The sequence below is a fragment of the Penicillium verhagenii genome (genome assembly GCF_028828195.1).
Source record: "Penicillium verhagenii strain IBT 33310 chromosome Unknown utg000002l_segment0_segment0, whole genome shotgun sequence".
Taxonomy (NCBI): Eukaryota; Fungi; Ascomycota; class Eurotiomycetes; order Eurotiales; family Aspergillaceae; genus Penicillium; species Penicillium verhagenii.
Genome location: NW_026643166.1, coordinates 811,481 through 828,682, shown reverse-complemented (window position 1 = coordinate 828,682; position 17,202 = coordinate 811,481). Strand labels below are relative to the sequence as shown.

The window sequence follows — 17,202 nt, the reverse complement described above, 5'->3', positions numbered from 1 at the left end:
TTTTTCCCAAGGTTTCTCTTTGTTTGCTACAGCTATTGGCCTCGAGTGCTTTCTTTGTTTGCTCAACCCCTTTATCTTCCCCCTCCCCAAGGACATTCTAGTACCTTTCAATAATATTTCCGACTCGAAGGTTGGAGGTCACACGATTTCCTTCATTCATGCAAGTACCCTATCTGTCCTCACTAGCATATACTCCGATCCACTCCACTTCGCATCCGCACATCGAATCCAGCCTCAAGACAAGTCCAAATAGAGAAACCTCCGACCTCAGCAATATCGTCTCCTTCATCTTGTAGCCAAACCGAGCAATGACGGTCACATTTCAACCATACACACCTGCAACCTCGCTCGGCGACGAGCTAGCCATTATTTTTGCCTTCAGCGCAGCCATGGTCGGGACCATGATTATCTATGTCTTCTTCTGGAGAAGTAAGTGCCATTGTCGTCCATTTCAATCTCACTTAAACCATTCTTATCTCTTATACATCATCGCGCCTACTCTTTGCCGAACTCTGAATGCTAACTGGCCCTAACAAACTGCCAGTCCGACAGAAACAGAACCATGAAGAGGACCTCGTCCGCCGTAGAGCCCTTCAAGTCCGTACGGCCTCCCGCGCAGAGACCTTCAACTTTGACCTGCAGCTTGGTAATATGGCCACTGTCACGGCTGGTGGGGGAAGTGTTGCGGACAGCTGGGATCTGGGCTCTGTTGTGGCATCTAGTTCTGGCGCTGCTGGTGTGCATGAGAAGATGATGGATCGGGATCGGGATCAGTTTGCGACTCCTGAGAATCGGGTCGAGCTGCCGGTTCATGGAATGGAATTTGTGCGAGGGGGGAAGTTTGTCGGGTCGTAGAGGTAAATTGTTGGTTGATGCTCAAATTTTTCTAATGGCCCACTCACCATGTATGTCGGGTGAATGGGTGGGCGGAGACATTGATCGTTGGAGCTCGTGATGGAGCTGAGATGGAAGTTGGCTGTGAAGAAAACAGTTGTTTCTCGAATGATTATATCTAGCTGGCTATATACATATTACTTACATAGTGATTTTTTGTGAACATGGCACATTAGCTCGAAGCTTCATCCACACACCGGGTCATCAAAGCCACGAGTCCATAACAAGGACCCCATAATCACCACCATCAAGCCAAGTCCCCCAACCACACTAGCGACACCGTAAAAATACGCATATCTCCTTTTGGCCAATCCATTCAACTCCGCAACCCACGTACTAATCGTAGTCGTCGCCCCACAAAACCCATCCATAACACCCTGCAAAACCTGACACCCCGTCAAAGCAGCCGGCAAAACAGCACCCAGCCCACTAACATGCTGCAAATCATAACACAGCCCCTCAACCAAAGTCCCAAGCATATTAACCGCAAACGTCCCAAGCGGGAACGAAGCAACCCGCCCATTAAGAAACAGCGACACATAAAACCTCAACAAGCAGCCCAAGGGCGCAAAAACAATCGCAAACACCGCGCGCCCACGCCACTCTTCCTCGCCAGCACCAAACCGATCCGGCGGCCAGATAGCCAAGAACACAGCACCAAGCCAACAGCCCCACCCAAGCACCACCATCAGCGGATCCAGCACGCGCCGCGCCAGCGCAAAGGGCACCGTAGGCGTGAACCGGCCCAGCGCGAGCGCCAGATGCGCGCCGAAGATCAGCGCCGACAGGCTCAGCGACACGGTCACCAGGACCACGGCCACCAGCGCCATGAAGCTGTAACCGCCGTTGCGGGAGGCGATGCTCGCGCCGGCCGGGAGCGAGGGGTCAGGAAGCGCATTTGCCAGTGCGAGGAAGGTGTCGCGCATGAAGGACGAGAAGGAGGTAAAGCAGCCGCAGAAACCGGTTGTCAGGCCGATGTAGAGCGGGATGGTCTTTTTGGTGGCCTTGTGTTTCTTGGTGTGCTCTTGGGCGTCGTGCGAGTCTGGCTCTTGCTCTTTGGGCGGTGGTGTTTGGGGCGAGCCCCATTCTTCGGCGAAGATGTTTTTGTCTTCGATTAGGAAGCCCATTATTAGGCTGCCGCTGACGTTGGCCCAGACGACGCCGGTTACGATGGGTGCGCCGGTGTAGAATGTTAGGGCTTGGAGGCCTAGTCGGGCGAGGGTGCCGAGGATTCCGAAGAAGATGAGGTAGGAGACTGTGTAGAGGTGGGTTGCATGTTTAGAGAGTGGTAGGATGGTGGTGGCGGTGGAAGGGGCTGTTGTTGTGTCCAAGGGAGCTTCGGCTGGTGTTGGTTGCCATGATTGCCGCCGGGATGAGATGGGCTCGACGGGTTGAGGCGCGGTGGTTTCGGTTAAGGGGAGCTCGTGGAGCTTTTCGGCATCGTGCGTGAGGGGCGCGGCCCCTGACATGGCACGATCAGGCATGTTGGGAGACAGAAGTCGCGTTTGGAGTAAAGAAAATTAAGGTTGGCGGTGCTGATTATCTTAGATAATCCGATAAGGGTTATCGCGGCTATCTACTGTTGTACGGAGAAGTGTCTTGGCTTCGTGGAGTCTTGGCTTTTTTTTGGACATCGAATTATAAGAAAAAGGCTTGCTAAATCGATATTATACTCGCTGAATGGGTGACCCTTGAATGGATAGATAAAAGAAGCCTTCGATATCATCAGGTTATCAATACCAGGAGCATTCTTTTCATCCGACATGACCGGGAATCCCACGAAGAAACTGGATCATCTTTTCCACATGCCTCTTCTTGATAACATCAATTTTGCTGCCAATGGATCAAATTCTCAAATCGGATTCGTGCCCATGTCGGATGGAAAGGAATGGCCATCCTATGTGGTATTGATAACCCTGATATCTAGGGCTTGGTACAGTGGATTGTACGTGTGGGGCATTCAGTGTGTATCTAGTTTTGTTCAAGTTTAGAAACAAGACACAGATTCTCCGTATTACTCAGTTTCAATATCATACCACAACAGTAGAAGAATTCCCAGCTCATTTACCAAGCACTAAGGTTCGAAAGACACCTCACGGTGGTTGTGGTATAGTGATGTAGATTGAATTCAAGTCTCGCTTTAGCCCTCAAGCTTCACACAAAGTTCCAGTAGACACAGTCCAGATAGTCCCAATATTCCAGTCCCATCGCTATGCAAAGCGAGGTTTCCCCTCTTCTGTCCAACCCATCATTGACATCAACATCAAAAACATAGTAAACCACCCAAAAATCACAATAGAGCCACATGTTTCCTTATCCACCCGATCACAAGGCTGCTGAGCAGCAAGCTTCACACAATGTTTTTTTTTTTTTTTTTTTTGATACAGTAACAATCCTCCTTGTTTTTGCTTGAATCCAATCTTCCATCTCCACAGCCTTTTCCAAGTTCATCTCCTCCGATACACGACCAAAATATCCAGGAAGCTTTAGTCGAGCTTGAGAAGTGATACAGTTGCTCAAGCCAGCCACATGTCACGAGAGCCACAAATTCCCGAGCATAAATGAATCGAAGGCCCATATTTTATCAATTCAAAAGAATTTCATCTGTCAGCCACATATGGCGACTATACGAAAGCCATCTGGACTGATGAAACATGGGCCACCGATGGATATTACACCCAGGAGAATGTGCGCCACTCAGACAGCAGATGAGAGCATTTTGCAGAGCACTTCTCAATTTCAACACAAATCTGCTTGGATGTTTTGGGAGTATCGAAGGAAACGAGCTTAGGAGAAGGTTAAGGGAAATTGCAAAATGGTTGTGTGTGAAGCGCGTTATGTAGATGCAATAATCCACGCTAAATCATATTAGGCTAGCGCAAATAATGGAGACTATAGCTGCCAACTAAGAGAACTTGAGGGCTAGCCTCGTCAATAGGGTTATGATATGGTATGTCAGAGTAGTATGAATTGTTTGAGGGCTTTTTAGCATTTGAATGATCTGGATCAAATTTTTGGAGAGGAGCCAACCGAAGCCTTTGATGCTTTGGAGAGACTACTAAGGAAACTTGCAAGGAACTCAGCCGGAGCTTTTATGGTATTCATGCATACTAGTATGCTAAAATAGTGACCCAGACAGAACTAACAGAGCATCTTTTATCCGATCCTTGATTATGGTCTCCACTGGCATATTATGAAAATACTAGTAGTTGAATACTAAACATGCACGGGCCCGCACGGTGAAGCCAAACGACCCCTGTACTTGTACCTGCACCTGTACATGTTAGGTGTGACAAGTCAAAACTCACGTAGCACCGCAGATAAGAACCCCTCACTCTAACTTGAACACTTCACTTGTCACGTCTGTCATTCTACCCATGGTTCATCCCAGATCATAACTCTATTCCTCACACCTAACCTTGGATTCACCCCTCACCTCTCATCACCCCTCTTCTCCTACTAACATCTTACCCCACATCTCTAACAATGTCCCTCCCCTCAAACATCCACGTCTCCTCCCATCCCTGCCTCCAGGCTAAGCTGTCCCAGCTCCGCTCAGCAAGCACAAGCCCCCGCGAAACAAGAGCGCTCATCCACGAGATCGCCTCGATACTGGGCGTCGAGGCATTTGCAAAGGGACTCACCGTTACGAAGACCGGGACGGTATGTACCTGGTCCTCTACCTATCTAGTACCATGCCAGCACCAAGTTCAATCTCAGTCTCAGTCTCAGCCTCAGTACCTACAAAATAGGCATAGCTATCCAGTCATTCATTCAACATTTTGTACCTCTATTTCCGACGCGAGGCCGACATAACAAGACATTGAGATATCAATAGCACTATTTGTACACACACAGCATACCAAGCATAGCCAAAACTAATCCTCTCGTTCCGAGCAGGACCACACCCCACTGGGCGCCTCGTACGAGACCCAAAGCATCGATCCAGCCGATCTAGCCCTGGTTCCGATCCTGCGATCAGGACTGGGCATGGTTGAGGGTATGTTCAAGTCAAGTTCACCCCGCACACCCATTTTTCTTTCTTTTTTTGTAAAGGTATGCAACTAACCACCCCCAGCCCTCAACGCCCTCCTCCCAGCCGCCGTCCCAATCTACCACCTAGGCCTATTCCGGGAAAAAATCACGCTGCAGCCCGTAGAATACTACAACAACCTCCCCTTCCACCGGAGCGAGCTCTCGCCGCAAAGTCCCGCGCTCCTGGACCCGGCGGCCGCGACGACGAACACGGCGTCTGCGACGCTGGCTGTTTTGCTCGACCCGATCATTGCGACGGGGGCAACGGCGGAGGCGGCGATCCAGCTTTTGCGAGAGTGGGGGGTGCAGAGGGTTATTATGTTGAGTGTGCTTGCTTCGGAGGAGGGGGTTAGGCGGGCGGCGGGGACGTGGGAGGGGGTTGAGGTTTGGGTTGGGGGGGTGGATGGGGTTGTTAATGAGAAGGGGATGATTGTGCCTGGGGTTGGGGATATTGGGGATCGGTTGTTTGTTGCTATTGGGAAGTAGTGGGTGCTAGTAGTTGGTATTGGGATTTCATGATTTCGTTTTGGGTTGGTGTTTTGGGAAGGGGATACATGGTAGATGCTCGGTCATTTCGATTATCAATTGATAAGTACTTGAGTTAGTTATTGGGAGCTGAAGCAGAAGAGTAATCTGCTCTTCAGTATGGTTTTTTTACTTTGTTTACTATGAGAACATATTCCCCGCCAAATATTGTATTCATCGATTACGTATAGTACATGGAAATAAGGCATCAAAAAAACATGTGCAGGTGGAAACAAAAATGCAAGATGCTGAACAGAAAGCATGGAAGAAGAAATGAAAAAAAAAGCAGGGGCGGGGAGGGGACGTGCAATTAACATCAAATACAGCAGCCGAGGTTGCACTGGGCCACAAGAAACAGATGGAAAAACATGAAAGCAAGTAAGACATGAAGAACGAGAAGAAAGCAAAAGCGGCAAATGGATAAAAAAAAAAACATGGACAACCGTAAAAGTCAAAAGGTATCAAGAGATCAAAAAAGCAGATGGACGGGGGCACGATTAGGGGCTAAGGAGAAAAACAAAAAAAACTCCATCGAGTGCGAAAGAACACACAGGACCAGCCAGGTGTCGAAGGGGGACCAAAGCAGATAAACACCACACCGGACTCCCTGGTGCAAAGATAGATCAGGGGGAAAGATGCAACCCAAAGTAGTAGAAAAGTCAGGAATCACACCAAAAGGCAGAATGCAGAATGAAGGCGACGTATTCCCATAGCCATAAAACACCCCGCCTGCCCACCGGTGTACCCGTTCCTGAGTTTTCCCATGTCCCATAAAGCGTCCAACAAATGAGAGTAAGAAAGCCCGAAAATAAAAAAAAAAACCAAAAGAAAAAACGTAAAAAGTTGAAAAATATGCAGAAATCGGACCGGAGAGAGGAAATGGCGATTAGTACGCAGTGCCCACAGAAGCAAGCGACTTCGTAGGGACTGCGTGGATCGGCTGATCCTTACCGACGCGCAAGGAATCCTCGTAACCGACCAAAGCTTGGGAGTGGAGTTTGAATGACTCGCCCATCAACTTGGTGATTCTGTGAAAAGCATAACGTCAGTAAAGAGTCTAAATCAGATGAAAAGAAATATAGGACTTACCCCCAAACAACCACGCCGTCAAGGATGTTACCCCAAACACGGGCCACGGTGGAGCTGAGTTTACCAAATGCGTCGATGGCATCATCATCAAACAAGTTCCGCACCTTGTTGTAAATAGCCAATTCAGCCTCAGTAGCTGGCTCTTCGTCATGTTCCAGGCGGTAGAGCCAGAGGCTGAGAATGACCATCAAATCCAGGCCGCAGAGGGGGTGCTCCACACTCCAGTTAGTGGCGGAGGTCTTTGCAACCCAGTTGATGCCCTGGAGAGCGGCAATCTCGATGCACTCAAAGCATTGTTGGACAACCTTGTTCATCTCTTGTCCACGCTTGACCTTCTCACGAGCGACAGTCATGGCAGCAGCCACCTCATATGACGAGTGGTACCGCATGGCCTCCTGGATGGACTTCAGATCAACTTCCAGGCGGGCACGGGTGTTGCGGTAGACTGCCATCGAGTTGAAGATCAAGGGGTGGCCCTTTTGAGGAGTGCTTAGCGGGACAACGATAGTCTCAGACTCGCACACATCGAGAGAGCTCTCCCAGGTCTCAAGTGCAAGACGGAGCTTGTACTCAGTGACCACGTCCTGAAGAGCCTCGAAGCTGCGCTTGTGATTCCAGACCTGCAAGAAAAGAGCATTGATGAGAACGCGGGTGGCAAAAGCGCTGTAGCGAGTCTGTTCGCCCTGGAACAGGAAATCGTGTGCCTCGCGGACAGTAAGAGTGTTTGTGGCAGTACTGCGGCGCCAGGTCTCCTCGTCAGATGGATCCAGGTTCCAGAGAGACTCGGAAGATGGAAGCTCCAGGTTGTCGAACTCATCGAAGCTCATCGCGGGAGTGTGGTTGAAGGTGAGAGTCAACATTCCAAAGAATATGTACACTGCGAAGTAGGTACGGCGACATGACTCATCCTCGATCCAGTCCTCACGGGTAGTCGGAGTACCCTGGCGAGCATCAATTCGGACCTTAAGCTGGTATCGGTTACCAGCGACCATGTTGGCCAGAAGACTCTTGATCGAGCAAGTCCATTCAAGACCCTTGGGATCTCCACTCCAGCTTTCGAAAACCATGTTCAATAGGGTGCTCTGCATCAACCAAAGAGGGCACTTGCGAGAATCAAAGTTATCCTTATGTTGCAGGAACTGGTTGACCAAAACCTTGGAGCCGACGTGCAGCATGAAAGCGTGTTCGCGTTCGAAAGTGTACAGGGCGCCGATCGAGAGAACTGCTAGCAATAGCGGTGCTGACACAGTGGTGGGGTTGAATGACTGTTGGTGCAAGAAAGGCAGATGAGGGTGATACAAGTTAAAGTAGGTGGACAAGTACCGGTTCAGTGCAATCAGACCTGGCATCTGGAAAGTGTCAGGTAGACCTCCAAGTGTATCGGCGCTTTGAACGCGCTCCACCACCATGCTACGTTCCATTTCGTCCATGATTTGCGGCGCTCTGGGGAGAGTCAAGGCTTGACTGGGACCGGGAGAGCGACGGTAGTTTACGGGGCTGACGGGACCGGTCATGGAAGGGTAGGGGGACAAGGCGTTCGGAGTCGAGTTGCCAGACATGGGCATCGAGTTCGACAAAAGCACATCTCCGAGGGGGCCGTGACGGTCGGCGAGGGTGGGCATGGAACCGGCATCGGCGGGGGAAACGAGGGTATCCCAGGGCATTTGTGGCAGAGTGGCGTTGCCAGAAAGGTAAGGCTCGAAGGAGCCTTGGCCGGGGGATAACGATTCGGAGCGCTCGGAAACCTGTCCAGTCGCCGCGGCTGCAGCCTTATGTTGGAAGTCTGTCATCAACATGGCTGCAGTTTCAAGGTCGACCATACCATCACTACTTGCCTCAATCTGCTCCAGCGTCGCTGGGTCAATTGTGATTGAGGGTTTGGAGGGGGCAGAAGTTGTGGACTTCTGCACACCACCTCCGCGTCGGCGGCCCTCGGCGACCAGAGGGATACCACCATCCTTGGCGTGTACGGTTCGATCATGGCGCAACAAAAGGTCGCGACGAACGAAGGTACTCCGACATTTTAGGCACTTGAAGGGGCGTTCCTTTGTGTCTGCATGTAAGTTAGTATTTGGAAATGGAATAAGAAAAGAGAAGAAAAGAAAAATAGACTTGAAATTCCAACTATTGATATTTTCACTCCCTAGAGAAGAAGAAAAAAGAAAAAGAAACTTACGCGACCGTTCGTGTCTGCTGCGGTGCTCACTGCGACTGAATGCGCGATTGCAAAATTGGCACTTGTATTTCTTCTCTGGGGCTGAAGCCTTCTTAGCCGGCGAGTTGCTGGCTGTCCCGGGAGCTGATGGAGCCATGTGTGTGTTTGTGTAGCCGAAATCGTCTTAAATAAGAATAGTTGAGATCGGTGCTATGATTCCCTGGGTGAGCTCGCACCGGTTTCTTAAACGTGTCGACGACAGAAGTTCGTTGGGATGTCTGATCATTCCTATGTGGGGGAAATCGCGGGTATGTTAAAGGCGAAAGTGGGTGTCCAGCCACGAAAACAAATAAAAAAGAACGCTCGAAAAGAAAGGCGGGTGAGCGTTAAAGCACCGCGATAGGAGGGGTTGTTATGTGTTGAAGAAAGGTGGAGGGGGAGGAGGGGGGGGGGGAGGGGAAGGAAAGAAAGTGTGGATGAGGAGAGAAGAGGAATTTAGAAAACGGGTTTCCTTTTGGGGGGGGGAACGGAGGGGATGGAAGGGAGGGGGAAGTTGGGACGTGGGCCCAAGCATCGCTTACTACGCGTGAGGCGCGACGAGGGGCGAAAGTGCGAGTTGGGAGGGGGGGAGAGGGGGGCAGAGGAGAGGGAATCATAGGGCAATCATGATTTTACTAAGGGAAAACGAGAAATCAGAGGGGCTGGGAATCACTTCCTCTTTTTCGAGCCACGCCTGACTGGCTCTATTCCCACGCACGCACTATAGTTGGACTAGACGGATGATGTGCCCCCCCTTTTTTACCATACTAAATCGACACGTCGTAATATTCAAACGCAAATCTCATTCGACCCCGATCGTCCTAAAATCCCAAAAATTCATAATTTTCCCATTAAATCCCAAAATAATAAAATAAATAGAATTACATGTGGCCCGCAAATTGCTTTGAAACCCATCATTTCGGTCCTGCCGAACGTTTACTTTTACCTTTTGCTTTCTTTTTTAGGGTCGATTCCAAGGTTCTTGTATACATATGGAGGGGTAGATGTGTACACTGATGTATAAGATGGATACATGGTTGACAAAGAATGATCTATACAAATAAAAATAAAAATAAAAATTCAAAAAATGATACACATCAAAGAAAAAAAAAAATTCCAAGGCCAAAAAAAATTTAAATAAAAAAAAGAAAAAAAGAAAAAAAAATCAAAAATCAAAAAGCAATATTCAAGGGAGATCGAAAGAAAAAAAAAAGTGGGAATAGCGCTGTCCGCTGCGAGGGTTTTCGAGGGTGGGCCATGCAGTGGCCCCTCGCTCAGGAAAATAGTAAATACTGTAGTATAGGATTTATGTGTATACGGGATTCTCAGCTTATTACCAACGGAGTACAATTCAAATTCATGAAAAAAAGTATGAAATGTTTGGATTTCGTTTCCAGGAAAATATGTGGCATGTGAGGCGGTTTAGTGTCTCGATCGTGGCACATCCACAGCAATGCAATCTTATTACTGGTAGATTGTGGTAGCCCTGAAGTAACATGGCTGTCATTACTGATGCCCTAGAATACTTTGCATTCGCAACTTGAACTTGAACTTGAACTTGATAAACTTGATACTTTTTGATATCGCAACCATGGTTCATGCCCACGTTACCCCTCTTGTCATCCAAACCCCTCCGATCGGCAAGATTGGCTCGGTTGATCGGGTAGGAGAGATATCACTCGTTACACAGCTCCGACGAGGCAATCGGGTGGGTTGGGAATGAGACAGGGATGTATTGGATGCATTGGATAGAATTTCCTCACATTTTCTACCAAATTAACAAGGTTTAACTTGACCGGATTCCAAGCTTTGATTTGTTCAAAACAACTGTATACATACTAGTGATGCGTTCACTTCCAAGGTTACTACGTAGCCGGAGTACTATCTACGGGGACCTCCCTCCAGACCTCCGGCATAGCGCTAGAATAGCCTCGATCGGATCCTGTCTATCCGCGGGGCGTGGGTTAGTTGCAGCCAAGTCGATCAATCCACCATGATCGTTTTTCTTTTCTTTTCTGGTCTCATAATTTGACTTTCTTTACCCTTTTGGGGCCTTTCTAAAAAAGGGTCAAATCAAAAAATCAACGAATTGTACTCTACTTTTCCATTCGACCTGACAAATGCGCCACACCTCTCTTTCTCACCATTGATGGACCCCCTTTAATTATTGACAGATCATCGATGTTCCTGTACTTTTGTCACGAGGTCTTACTGGGCCAGATCCCGTCTCATCTCGGAGCCGCCCCGCTTTGTGGCGGTTCCAAACTGTGCCACGCTGGAGGGGAAACACAAAGAGGGGAGATTTTTCCTTTCAAAGGAACATCTATTTCAATCCAGATTCATATGTAGATGAGACATGTCACTCCGTACCTGCACCGCCCGCAGTTATACATGCCACTTTTATCACGAGTCATAGGCTATCGTCGACGCAGAAGACGTACGACACCATCAGATCATGTCTGTGCGACGTTGTGTCCGAATCCCTCCTCCAGACATCACCTGTCGGACTTGCAGGGCGATCTGCAAGCAAAATGCTAATCGGGCCCTTTGGGTTGGGATACCATCATCTGATCCAGAATCTACTCTTACTGTTTTAAGCTAAGATCCATGCAATCTGTACTATCTACTTTTTGCCGACCTGACGGGAGTATAACCGGATTACACTCATCAACTGAATCATGATATCTGTGCCCGGTCGCTAGCGAGCGCATGATCGTATTTCATTGCTCAACCTGCCGGGCTCTTCTCGGGGTCCACTATGTACACTACACACGGTAACCTCAATGAACGGTCAACCCGCAGTGAGTTGGCTAGCTCTTGTACACCGCACAAAACCCGTGTCCTGAATTCCCGGCTTTCCCCCTCCGTGGGGCACTGCATCATTGGCAAGCCCGAAGATCCGCTAGGATTTGGGACGCGGAGGACCGACGCGGTTACTTGGGAAACGCGTCTGGCGACGCCCCTCCACCGGGTGGAGATGCGCGATGCAGCCCAAGACGGCACAGCAATGGAAGATCAGTTATTTATTCAGCGAGGGGGAAAGAGAGGTAAAATCAAAAGAGGCAGAAAAAAAAAGTACGAAAGCACAGAGTACATTATTCTGATGTACATCGTTGGATCCTCCCTTTACCCCTCGAATCACTGACCTATCAAATTATTTCGATTTCAACATGTTTGCGATGGATAACAAGGACATTTCTTCGGATTTTGTACAGGTAGGCTTTTTTTTTCTTCTGTCAAAAGTACGTTTTATACAGCCATCTGCAGCTGTCCCTTAAACATGGGAATTGATCGGAGTTTCCGGATGATCATCGAAGCATCAGCGAACGTTCTCCCAAGCCGCTACTCACATCAGCTGAGCAGAGTGCAGAGTGGCGGAGAGCGGGTTGACTGCGCAGGGTAAACTTTAGCAGGGATAGAAAGGGAGAGCAAATGAAGTCTGTAAAAGCCCTTGATTTGACCAAAGGAATTTCAATAATGGTCCGATCCACTTCCCGATGCAGCGGTCCGACCCAGTTTCAACGTTCTCGACCCAAGCAGGAACCAAGGGGGAGAGAGAAGATGACGAAGTGCAGATTGAAGCGGTGACTTGACCGCCAGGAATTGGTGGGTTTTTCTGCGTACTTTTGTCTACTCAGAACAAAGAGAAACCAGTTGATGATCCACCATTCTCAATCCCTTGGCTTAACGCCCAAACTCCTAAAAAATCTGACATTCCAATCCTTGAAGTAAAACTGACTCGTTGAATTGGAGTTTAGATTGAGGCCCGACTCCGAGATCATAGGATTAGAATTCACAATCTTGCACCAAGTTACATGGCAGTAGAGATGAATCTCTCCGCACTCCCTACATAGTAAACAAACGCAAAAACACTAGGTATTAGAACTCAGGCCATGCAACATCCTCAACCGAACAATAGATCTACAGAGGGATCGGAATCAACAACACTTTGACCTCGTGAATTCACCCTATACCAAACCTACCCTGGAATTCGTCTCCATACGGAGTCCAAAGACGAAAAAAAAAGGGCAGTCTATCTGTATCGAGCTAACGACTCAAGCCAGCTCCACATACAACAAAAGTTACATCAGGAATCTAAGGACCATCTTCCCCGGCGCCGGCCCCTGAACTAATGACTTCCGGCAGCCCGCGCCTGGTCGATTGGGGGCCCATCGTCCCGACAACTCCAAAGGGAGTGAACGAAGTGGGGGCAGCCAAAGTGGACTCTCAACTGGGTCTGCTGGTCGCGCGCCCCGCCCACGCCAGGACGGTCTGGAATTTCTGATTCTTCCTCGCTAGCAACTTCTAGCCCCGTTTGGCCTACGCCTAAGCCGTTGCCGAAGATGTCGGTGAGACCTCGTCGTGCATGTCGCTATTCCCAACTATACTTGCAGAGCGCTTTCGCTTCAATTGACCTCACCGCTTCGTCACACATGGCTTGTCTAGGATTCGAGATGCAGATGCAGGTCCCACCTTGATTATGGTTCTTTTTCGTCGGGTTTTCGGCTGAATATTGATTTTGGATTTGAATTTTGGATTTTGGATTTCATCTCCCTTGTGCGCGCTAGCTTTTTTTTTTTTTTTTTTTTCTTCTTTTTTTCTCTCTTTTATCCCTTTACACTTTCGCTAAGGATGGGGCGTTGAAACTTCCCCCGATTTTCCCGGTGCCCTGGGAAGCAACACCTCCGAGATGATGGAGTGGGTTCCACTAGCTTTGGTGTGAGTGGGTTTTCGTGCTCCCTTCTGATTTGGTTTCTCAGGGCCATCTCAAAGGAAATGAAGCCGAATCCGATTACGCCTGCCTAGTTGAGCTGTCTCGGTTTACGTATTTCCGTGGTGTGTGTTAACCTACATATCCATACTCCGTAAACATAAACCTAACGCTCTCAAAGGATTTCGTCAGTCCGCTTATCCGTTCGTTAGTACAGTATGTCCCGTCCCGAGGAACGAGGGTCTGGACTCGGCACACAATCAGGAAAAATTGAATTGGAGTACGGCAGTAGGCTAGAACAAGGATGAGAATCCGTTTATTGTTTTTACAAGGGTTTGCTTTGCATTGCTTCCGGCAGTTAACTACTGTATTCAGATAGTCCCCGCTAGCAACCATTGAGCGCCGTTCATCCTTCTTTAATTTGCCACACTGGGGTAAGGAGAAGAAAGAATGGAGTATTGATATTTTTGAAGGAGCTTATCGCGGCCTGCTAATTCAAATATTGGTTGAGTAGAGCATCATGGGATTCGCAATATTTCATCACATCATCAATATTAACGAATAGCTCAAATGCGATCATTCCTTGGAAAGGAAATGAGGGTCCCGGGGAAGTAGACCCGGCCCATGGTTCACCACCGCGGGAGGATCGATGAAACCAAATCACACGTTCGCTTCCACTTCTGATATCACTGCAAACCACCAAGCGGAGTCTACGTAGGGTATAGACTCCGAAAAGTCCAGACCGACACAGGGCTGCAGTTGCAGCTGCCGTGCGTGTACGTGGCAATCCTTCACCGTCATTATCTCCCAATTCCAGGGTTTGGCTTTTAGTGCACTTAGTCCGATGCAGGGGATGCATATGAAGTGAGAATCAAGATAATCAAGATAATCAATCTCCCTTGTTACACATTTCATCCAACAATAAGTACTCCGTAGGACGTTCCAATAATCCAAGTGGCAAGTACGGAGTACTACGGATATTGAATTAGAAACCTCATTTCCCTACGCCCCGCGTCGATGTGCTTCGGAATTTTCTCGAAGGGGTGGAACACTCGCTAGTCCTTGGAAGTGGGAAAAGAAAACGGAGCCCCGGCAAGCTTACTTCCCAGACAAGGTTCAAAGCGCGGAGCTAGACTTGCTTCTGACGATAGCGTACCGGCAGCTCCACCACAATTCACGGTGTAACGAATGATCTATCGAATGCAACGGGCTTGGTGGAAGCTCTTCCTCTTCCTCCACGCGTGTGAGTGGAGCGGGATCACCGTTGAAGTGGTTCTCCGTGCGACATATCCGCACTGCAGAAAGAGAGGAGGGGGGTGTTAAGGAGGAGGGGCAATAATGCAAAAGTTCATTGCGAGTCTCCAGTCGGATTTGCGAACGACACTGTCGCTCTGGGTATCTTTGCGCGGGTGGGGGAGGTGGGAAAAAAAATTGATGGTCGCTATGAAACCTGGAAAGGGGGTATGAAAGTGATGATCAGGATCATCGGGCGGGCCCGACATTTTGGATACAACAGGGGCTAAAATTGTGGTCGGCGATTGGATGCCCCCTGCCCCGGGCGGCAGGATAAGTCTCCGCTTGGGAACTCGGTACCCTTCTGGTTGGGTAGGTGTTGATGATGTCGTCCACAGGGAGGGGTTCCTGCGACTCCCGTCAGGTCCGCTCCTGCAAGGAACAAGGGACGGGGATTTGCGGTGGCAAATTGGCCGAGGTAAGCTCTTGCCGTTTGCTCTGGTGGGTATGGGTGAGCTTTGTTCTTGGCATCCAAGTGTTGGACTCTGGTTGCCATTATTCAGGTGATTGTACTCCGTTTCAATGGATTGAGCCCGACTTGGCTTGAATAAATTGCAGGCTGAGATGGACCTGGCTTTCAAGCTTGTTTTGACTGTTGCTGCTACGGACCTATTTTGCTGGTTTAAGGTTGACCTTTGAACTTCAATGTTGGTTGGAACCTTCAACCTTGAAAAAGTACGTGGTTCATCTACTTGAGTACTGTGTACATATCAAACCTTCAGGTAGTGTTTATTTATCAAAACCTTGGGGACATCTTAAACTTCCCTACTACAGTATATCCTTAAAGAATTTCAGATCGCTGCTTGCGAATTTCTAAGAATTCAACCTGAGAAAAAAAAGGCATCCAATCCATCCGTTTTATATACATACATATACATGTATGTCCAGATGTCACATTGAACTATTCAGTGCTCCGCGCTAGACACATTCAAATTTTCGTACCTAGTAGGCAGGTAGAGTTTGAATATATGTTGTAGGTACATAGTAGGTACTGGTAGGAATTAATGTGTATACATAGCACTCAAGTAAGATCAATATACCAGTTGACACCTCCAGCGTTCCAACATTATACATTCAATGTTTGAAGCACTTGAATATACTAGTATGTATTGATATGTCCACATGTGCACCCACATGTGCACCAGTTGACCCTTTCAATACATGCACATGTGTCAACTAGTATGTGTCCCCTTTCAGATGTTGCCAGCAATGGATTGTGGAACATCAACTTCCAAATGCCCATTCAATTAGAACTTTGAACATCAATTCCTTAAAACATTCAATGTTTAAGCTCCAAGGTTATTTAAATACTCTTCCAACCACCGAGGTTTCTTGGAAAGGTTCAACATTTGAAGGTTCCAATTTTTGATGGCCCGTCCAGATGTCTAGAATCTTATATTCCCATAACAATGGCACCTATTTATTCGATATAAGTCATATTTTCGCGTGGATGGAGTTGATCCGTACATATATACAGATGCATACATAGCTAGACACATGTGCAGTAGGTACATATCGATGATGCAAATATATACATATGTAAGCCTTCCAACCACGGTTGGCGCTGACCTTCGAATGTTGGAACTCCAGATGTTTGAACTTGATAACATGCCTGGATATCTGGAGGTGTATACTACCCACGGATATTTACAGAGTGGTACATAGCCTTGCAGCATTGAAATGTTTGAAGGTCCCAAGGTATAGATGTAGAATAGGTATATTATTCGTTGACATGTGAGGGCATTAATCGAGCCCTCAAATGCTCAAGTGGAAGAAATATTATGTATTCACTAGCACTTGAGCATTCAATGTTTAGCAGGGTTTCTGGAAGTTTTGGAATACTCCCTCGGTAACTTTCGTCAGGATATCATTGGGACACATTATTCAGGTTGAAAATCTACGTAATGGAAATTATATTGATTCGGCGATCAATGGCCACGTGGTCATCTGCAAACCCATAATTATAGCGCAATGGTGCAAAACTAGTGCTTATAATGATATGATCAATGATCTTGCCCACTGGCAAAACGTGCCGAAAAGAAGAATTGATCGAATATTCAGTTGCATACGTGCGTTGAAACTACTCAAGTTTGAGAGTATCAAAGCACCAGTCTAGACTCAATTCAACGTTCTATGAAACCAAACTACATTCCCAGTTTACTATCACATGGAAGCGCCCCGACCCCGCAACCAAACTGATCTACTCTGATCTACAGGAACCATCGCCGAGGACAATGTGCGTGTTCACTCCACTAGACTGGGAAATCAAGGATTCATTGAACTTTCTTGGATTCCCAGCGGGCAAGCCCCGAGAAAATACAATGTACAGCGTAGTACAAAGTATGATTCCGTACATACCTACATATGTATATTTGATATCTACTTCGTACAATTCCCCTACTACATATACCTACCACCTACACCTGCCGTGAGAATAAAACGGCGCGGAAAAAATTCCCAG

At 48.1% G+C, this 17,202-nt stretch overlaps 6 protein-coding genes across 6 annotated transcripts; 3 read left to right on the top strand and 3 right to left on the bottom strand.

The window, feature by feature from the left end:
* Nucleotides 1-308: 308 nt before the first annotated feature.
* N7466_000308 (uncharacterized protein) lies at nucleotides 309-855 on the top strand (the record flags this gene model as incomplete). The annotated part of the gene is made up of 2 exons (XM_057159706.1): nucleotides 309-429; nucleotides 545-855. 2 exons carry the CDS (start codon nucleotides 309-311, stop codon nucleotides 853-855), a joined length of 432 nt encoding a protein of 143 aa, XP_057025954.1.
* A 224-nt stretch (nucleotides 856-1,079) lies between these two features.
* Nucleotides 1,080-2,378, bottom strand: N7466_000307 (FluC/FEX family fluoride channel; the record flags this gene model as incomplete). Its single annotated transcript, XM_057159705.1, has 1 exon — nucleotides 1,080-2,378. One exon carries the CDS (start codon nucleotides 2,376-2,378, stop codon nucleotides 1,080-1,082), a length of 1,299 nt encoding a protein of 432 aa, XP_057025953.1.
* Nucleotides 2,379-4,380: 2,002 nt separating this feature from the next.
* N7466_000306 (uracil phosphoribosyltransferase) lies at nucleotides 4,381-5,415 on the top strand (the record flags this gene model as incomplete). Its single annotated transcript, XM_057159704.1, has 3 exons — nucleotides 4,381-4,557; nucleotides 4,795-4,894; nucleotides 4,973-5,415. 3 exons carry the CDS (start codon nucleotides 4,381-4,383, stop codon nucleotides 5,413-5,415), a joined length of 720 nt encoding a protein of 239 aa, XP_057025952.1.
* Nucleotides 5,416-6,340: 925 nt separating this feature from the next.
* On the bottom strand, nucleotides 6,341-8,855 carry N7466_000305 (uncharacterized protein; the record flags this gene model as incomplete). The annotated part of the gene is made up of 3 exons (XM_057159703.1): nucleotides 6,341-6,482; nucleotides 6,544-8,596; nucleotides 8,720-8,855. The coding sequence occupies 3 exons, from the start codon at nucleotides 8,853-8,855 to the stop codon at nucleotides 6,341-6,343; spliced, it is 2,331 nt and encodes a 776-aa protein (XP_057025951.1).
* A 2,640-nt stretch (nucleotides 8,856-11,495) lies between these two features.
* Nucleotides 11,496-12,140, top strand: N7466_000304 (uncharacterized protein; the record flags this gene model as incomplete). Its single annotated transcript, XM_057159702.1, has 2 exons — nucleotides 11,496-11,784; nucleotides 11,995-12,140. 2 exons carry the CDS (start codon nucleotides 11,496-11,498, stop codon nucleotides 12,138-12,140), a joined length of 435 nt encoding a protein of 144 aa, XP_057025950.1.
* A 2,827-nt stretch (nucleotides 12,141-14,967) lies between these two features.
* N7466_000303 (uncharacterized protein) lies at nucleotides 14,968-15,237 on the bottom strand (the record flags this gene model as incomplete). Its single annotated transcript, XM_057159701.1, has 1 exon — nucleotides 14,968-15,237. One exon carries the CDS (start codon nucleotides 15,235-15,237, stop codon nucleotides 14,968-14,970), a length of 270 nt encoding a protein of 89 aa, XP_057025949.1.
* Nucleotides 15,238-17,202: the final 1,965 nt, after the last annotated feature.